General features: G+C 42.7%; 1 protein-coding gene across 1 annotated transcript; it reads right to left on the reverse strand.

The window, feature by feature from the left end:
- Nucleotides 1–3,024, reverse strand: LOC106572686 (transcription factor Sp5-like). The gene is made up of 2 exons (XM_014147069.2): nt 2,588–3,024; nt 1–2,009 (listed from the first exon to the last, which is right to left on the reverse strand). The coding sequence occupies exons 1-2, from the start codon at nt 2,639–2,641 to the stop codon at nt 834–836; spliced, it is 1,230 nt and encodes a 409-aa protein (XP_014002544.1). The 5' UTR covers nt 2,642–3,024; the 3' UTR covers nt 1–833.
- Between the last annotated feature and the right edge of the window lie 4,111 nt (nt 3,025–7,135).

Genomic DNA, 7,135 nt, shown 5'->3' on the forward strand with positions numbered 1-7,135 from the left:
GCAAGGAATTTACATTTATTCAAATTTACATGCGGTCTTAAATTGAATAAGGTTGTGCGTGAAATAAATATATACATTATTTACAAAGTCTTACAAATTTTGGTTTGTATCTACAGTATATTAATGGCAATTCACATTATAATGAAATAACATGAATCAATTTCAACAAGAGATGAAAACTGAGCTAAACAGGTTTTATATCCATTAATAAAACATTTTAACACTGATCCCGCCAATCAACCGTCAGATCAATGTATACATCTGGCCAAACAGGACATTTCTAAAATCAGCCAATGTGTGGTATACTTACTTCAGAAACATTTTCCTCTTCAGGTAACTAACATTTTATTAACAAAAACATTTCCAGATTCTAAAAGGTGAAACATGCAGAAAGTTGATTATTTGCATCTTACACATTTGCTGAATTATTTACATTTTAATATTACAAATGAAATCTAAATCAAATGAATACCTTGGACTTTGATAGATGATCACTGTTGGAACCATGTCATCATTAAGGGGAAAGTGTGCCTTTGATCTTGCTATGGGAGAACATTTTGTGTGATAACTAGAAATGCCCATCACAGTGAATGATCTGTATACATAGACAAATCCTAAACCTCGCCACTGACTTGGCTTCCCTTGTTATGAAATACCTCTCAAAAACATTTCGTTGACAGTCTGGAAATGGTCACGACAACAGAATATGCTAGAGTGTATAGTCTGTCCTTATGGTTCGCTCCACTCTCTCTCAGAGGGTCTGTGGCAGTTAGTTACAGTACAGTCACACATTGCAATCTCTTGGCTCTATAATGCGGCCCTCATAGTCTGCTTTACTCTCTCTTGATATTGGCCAATAGAGAGTCTGACGTGTTCCCACCGGACCGGCTCTTCCTGCTCTGGTGAGTCTTGATGTGTTTGGAGAGGTGGTCGCTCCTCATGAACCTCTTCCCACACTGCTGGCATCCGAACCTCTTCTCCCCGGTGTGTGTTCTGAGGTGGCGCTGTAGCTCGTCGGAGCGCGTGAAGCTCTTCCCGCAGAACAGCCAGTTGCAGATGAACGGTCTCTCCCCGGCATGCCAGCGCAGGTGAGCCTTCAGGTGAGACGTCTTCTTGTACACCTTGCCGCACTCTGGGATGTGGCAGATGTGCAGTCTCTTCTTGCCAAACTCGAGTCCCCCGCCGTTGGCCTGGCAGTTGGGGCACTTGCAGCGACGGCAGCGGCGTGTGGAGGATAACAGGCCCTTGGAGGTGCCCTGGAGGAGGGCTGTGATTTGGGGCTGTTGACCCAGGACCAGCTGCCGGCCCAGGGAGAAGGTATGGGGGTGGTTAGAGGAGCTGCTGTGGCCAGTGGTCTGGGGGAGGCTCCACCAACCCTGCTGGCCATCCTCCCCAACGTGGTGGTGTCCACCGGATAGATGGTGCCTGGCAGAAGAGACAGAGTTCTGGAAGAAGCTGGGGAAGTTCTGTCCCACAGAGACCGCGTTGTGTTGAGGGTAGTAGGGCGGCCCGTTTGGGCCCTGGCTCTGGGACGAGAGGACCTTGACTGGAGAGAGCTCGAAGGAGTAGGCGGACGGAGGCTCGGCCGGCGGAGTCAGGGGCAGCTCGTGGTGGTGGTGGTGATGGTGGTGGTGATGGTGGAGCGCGTGGGGGTGGGGGTGAGGACCCAGGCCAGACTGCAGACTGTGTCCACGTCCAACAGGGAACTGGACCTTAGGCACCGTTAACGTCATGGCCTGGTGGGCGGCCGCGGCTGCAGTGAGGCTGGAGGCACTGAGACTAGAACTAGGGGCCACCGCCACCTCGTTGCTCCACAGTTGGAACATCCCGGAGGCTGCGCCCACCCTCACGGACCCCTCATAGGGAAACTGGGAACCATCAGAGCCCACCGTGGAGCCCACAGTGCCGCCCACAACCGTCCCCCCCACCTGCCAGGCCTGGCTACAGGTGGTGGCCAAGAAGGACAGGGCGTTGGGGGCTCCCTCTGGGGACGAGCTGGGGGTCCGGTCCTGGTAGAAGATGGATAAAGAACATGATTCACTACCTCACACTGATGAGCCCAGCTCATTAAAACTTCAAAGTCAATCAATCAAATGTATTCAGAACGCACTTTTTACATCAGAAGTTGTACGAAGTGCTTTCACAATAAGTATGATTACATTTCAGTAATTCTATTAATTAATAGTGTAAATAATTACGTTATTTCTCACGTGATACTTTTTTTTGCTGTTGAATATCAGATAACAGACGTTTGCAAACTAATGTAAACTACAATATTCGCAAATCGTTATCAATCACTAATCAATCACAATAATTCAATGATCATGATACCATGTTATTTGTTCAACATAGAACTTCCTAACATTCTTTCATTCTTTAAGATTTTACAATAATTTACGTTTTCTTAGTTATAAACGCATCAGACAATGAATAGCCTACTGAAAATCCAGGGAAAATCAAGCTTTAGAACTCTGCAATTATTAATGAGTTGTTGCGCAAGTTCTTCTTGCCACACATCTGAGGACTCCATAAACGGTATATGTAGAACTGCTTATACTGATCTGTATCAAAATGATCACTAACAAACCTGTAAAAAAGTGTGCAGAAAGTTGTCAGTCCGTTGTATCGTCAGAGCTGCCATCTGTTCACCGGCTCTGTCTCGCTCCTGCAACACGAGCTGCGCGGACCAGCAGCGATGGCGGTGTGGAGAAGCGCAAAAGCAAGCGTTCCGGTCAGTAGCTACCCTGAAAATAAAAACAGTCCTATTCCGAAACAGTGTAATCCAATGTCATTCAAGACAATTGTACTGTCCTCAGTCCGTCTGCTTACAACTCATAAAATGATCTGAATGAATGAGAAACCCAAACTCATTCCACTTTATTTGAATCCTTTTCGGTCACAAGCAGTCGCATTCAACCACAGAGCAGAGCGTGTCTTTTGAAGTGCGAGTGAAAAATTAACTATTGTAATATGAATGCTGTGTATGATGTCAAAGGCAGTTGGACTGCATCTCGTCTTTATAGAGCGAAAGGGTCCTCTCAACGGGGTCTCCACGAGAACCAGTGAACGAAGAGAGAGAGAGAGGGATGTGGGGGGGGGTTGGGGGGGGGTTACATTGATAGTAAATTAGGTGAGGGGGTGGGTTGCTCATAATTTCACTCAATTTCAACCAAATCCTGACCTCGCGAAACAACTCCTTCCTCAATTGTTCTGAATAACTTTGAGGCGTGAAAAAGGTCTTCTCTAATATCCTATAATTTGAAGGAGGGATGTGCTCTCGATTTCATCTGCATATAAACTGCGTAACTGCTTTAGTATACCTGCAACCTGGATTATTATGAATAACAATATGCCAAATCATAATCATAATAAGCATGATAATTAGTTAAATAAAGGCTACATTTATAAAATACAATGTCCATGATAAACTGTTCATGAGCAGTTAAACTCATAAATACATGTCTTAAACTGGGTTCAATGCACCACAATGTAAAGCTATTTTTTTTTTAGATGAGATGAATTAGCCATCAGAATATTTAGAGTCAAGTACATTGGTGATACACTGTGTCATACCAGGGTGGGCAATACATCATCAAATCCGTTTAGAAGTCACATCAAATAAGTTTAATCACAGAAATAACTAAAAAGCTTTTAAATCATCTTCCCTTCATTTCTCTATTTTTTTCTTTCTTTCTCATGGTTACACCTTCCCAGGCATTTCACTTGGGATCGGACTGTAGTGTCAGACACATCGCCCTCATGACCGTAACATTAAATGTTTTCCCTCACAAAGATAATTGATAAAACCAAATCAAAATCTCCCTAATTCTCACTGCTAGGTGACACATCAAATAGGTCCTGCCGTGCTTGACTCCTTCACACTTCAGGGTCATGGAAAGGTCGTTTCAGATCTAGCACATTGAATAGAGATTGGGAGAGTTAATCTCATTCTCTAGGTCTGTTCACCATTACAATGTTGACCTTAAATCTAAGTCTGGAGCTCACCTCATTTCTCATGTAAATGGAGGGCAAAGCCTGAGCCTCTTCTCTTCGCAATGAACCACATTATCCTCATAGGTCTGGGGTTTTCATTCCAAGAGAATGCAGAAAACGTTGCAGATAATTTACAGAATTCGTGTGTTCTTACACAACACCAGTCTTATTAAAGACAAACTGTATGTCAGTCATATACTGTAAGCAACCAGTATATTTTACTTTCCAGCTACCTTATTTGTAATAGTTTAGTTGAATGCCTGTTTAGAAGTTTAGAATATTGCCTGGTGTTAATGTTTAATGCTTGCCCATTCTTGTATATATATATATATATATATATATATATGTATGTGTGTGTGTGTGTGTGTGTGTGTGTGTGTGTGTGTGTGTGTGTGTGTGTGTGTGTGTGTGTGTGTGTTTACAATTGGTGTAATAGAATATGGTAATGGTTTAAATAAAAAAAGCGAACATCCTGAAGAAAGTGACAGCAGGGGACAGGAAATGTATAATTACTTTATATTTAAAATGTTTGATAAATTATAGGTTTATAGCTCATGCTTTGATGTAATGCTAATGCAATGAAGGATGTTAATCACTTTGAGTTGAAGGCTTTTCATGGCCATTTTATATTGGCTCAAGAGAGAGGATCTATTACTTGGTGCGTGAACATACATTATGTCATCTCAATAAATATGACCCAAATGATGCATTTAACTTAATACTACAAAGAATAGTATGTGGTTGGCTCTCAGCTCTGAAGGACCTTGTCTACTATGCAGTAGAATTCAGCTCCTTCTACAAATGTGTTGTTCCACCCACCCTTTGTGAACAGTACAAGATATCCATTCTATCTTCTGTAACCTTAGCTTGCCATCAAAAACAAAAGATAACATGGCTTTTTGATGAGGAAATCCTCACTAATTCTTCACAAAAAAATATGCCAGTAAAAATGCATCTGTAATAAGTATGTTGAAACAGTATTTTCACTTTGAAATGCATTCCTTTTAAAACGGTTGTCTCCATGTTCTCTAAGAAAAAAAACTATTCACAGAATGCACTTTGATCTACTATCTTTGGATACAGATTCCCAGTGCATCTTTAAAAAAATGGAATAGTATAAGGAATGATTTAAATAAAAAAGAACAGGATACAAACAAATGAAAGAGCAAGAGCTCTTCCAAAGAGGAAGACATCAAATATTAGTGCTGTCCCATCTTCCTGGCTCGGAGAGAGGCAGAGGTACCCAGGCTGTGTCTCGTTAGGCTTTATTACACAGCACTAGTTGTTAATTACCTTGATTCCTATTTCCTGTCCACACTCCCCCCCCCCATCTCCCCTCCTACCCCTCCCCCACTGTAGGACTGCCTCCCTCCCCTCCCACCTTCCCAGATGAGGTGCTTTGAAGTGCAAAGTACTCTCTCCTCACTTTGAACTGTGAAAACAATGCTTATGTGGTGGTGCTCTGCTTACAGCTTCCCTTCCCCGTGTTAGCTAATTTAAATAGACCTGGAACAAACACGAGGACAAAAACGAGGACTTCAAGGTTATCATAATATATCATTTAGGCCATTTAAAGAATTGAAACTGAAGGGAGAATAGATTGGCTATTGAAATAACATGTATGAAATAGGTCAGAACACAAACTATCTCAGGGTAAATTTCTGCAGTGTAATATTGTAATGTGTGAAATAATGTTTATCAAACTGTCATACATTTCACCCATTACAGCTAAAGAAAACATCCGGTTGTTGTCACCAATCAATCCCCTCAACTCCCTCTTTAAAGACAACCAAAACAATGCTTGCAGAATATGTTAGTAGCTAGTCAAGCTGCTTTTACTATTTTATCATCATGGGGGGGGGGGCGTTAAAAAGCCCTTAGATCACTAAATTGTCTCAGCTGTCATGACCATCTGTACCCTAAAAGGCCATGCAGCCACACAGACACAGGGCAGAGGAGAGAGGAACAGCCTTTGTACTGGTGGCCCAGGGTTACATCACAAATGGCACCCTATTCCCTACACAGTGCACTACTTTTGATCACAGCCCTATGGGCCCTTGTCAAAAGTAGTGCACTGTATAGGGAATAGGGGTGCCATTTGGGATGTAAGCCCATGTCAGACAGCTTCTGTTTTACAGCACCAAGCTGATTAATAATGACTAAATGCCAGTCATGTGATAAACAGTGAGCTAATGGACAAGACAGGAGATAGAAAGCAGGTTTAAAGCCTGCAGCTTGGCTGCACTGCTTTAGTTTAGAAGCATGCAGAAGGAGAAGAAAATAATATGGGGTGTAATTACTGTGACAGGAGGATTAACCTCAACATTTGGACTTTACAGTAGGCTATAGTACGAGTATTTTAAAGTTCAATCAGAACTCCATCCTTTCCTGACTTCTACGGAGTGGTGAGGAGGAGAGTAGGGGGGGGGGATTTCAGTACATTTAGCAAGGAAATTAAACTTAAACTACCAAATTAAAACTAAACTACCACTATCCAAACGAGTGCTTAATAAGTTATGATTGTTATCCTGATCTTCATAGGTAGATACTGTGAAATATAAGTCTTCAAATACTGATGGAACAAACAGAAGTATTGAAAAGTCACTGTCAAATTGATCAATAATATACTGCTCAAAAAAATAAAGGGAACACTTAAACAACACAATGTAACTCCAAGTCAATCCCACTTCTGTGAAATCAAACTGTCCACTTAGGAAGCAACACTGATTGACAATAAATTTCACATGCTGTTGTGCAAATGGAATAGACAACAGGTGGAAATTATAGGCAATAAGCAAGACACCCCCAATAAAGGAGTGGTTCTGCAGGGGGTGACCACAGACCACTTCTCAGTTCCTATGCTTCCTGGCTGATGTTTTGGTCACTTTTGAATGCTGGCGGTGCTTTCACTCTAGTGGTAGCATGAGACGGAGTCTACAACCCACACAAGTGGCTCAGGTAGTGCAGCTCATCCAGGATGGCACATCAATGCGAGCTGTGGCAAGAAGGTTTGCTGTGTCTGCTGTGTCTGTCAGCGTAGTGTCCAGAGCATGGAGGCGCTACCAGGAGACAGGCCAGTACATCAGGAGACGTGGAGGAGGCCGTAGGAGGGCAACAACCCAGCAGCAGGACCGCTACCTCC

Source organism: Salmo salar, chromosome ssa15, assembly GCF_905237065.1.
Source record: "Salmo salar chromosome ssa15, Ssal_v3.1, whole genome shotgun sequence".
In the NCBI taxonomy this organism is placed as follows: Eukaryota; Metazoa; Chordata; class Actinopteri; order Salmoniformes; family Salmonidae; genus Salmo; species Salmo salar.

Coding starts and splice junctions, on each gene's coding strand:
- LOC106572686 (XM_014147069.2), bottom strand. CDS start 2,641: ATGGCAGCTCTGACGATACAACGGACTGACAACTTTCTGCACACTTTT. Junction 2,010..2,587: donor TTCTGCACACTTTTTTACAG/GTTTGTTAGTGA, acceptor ATCTTCTACCAG/GACCGGACCCCCAGCTCGTC.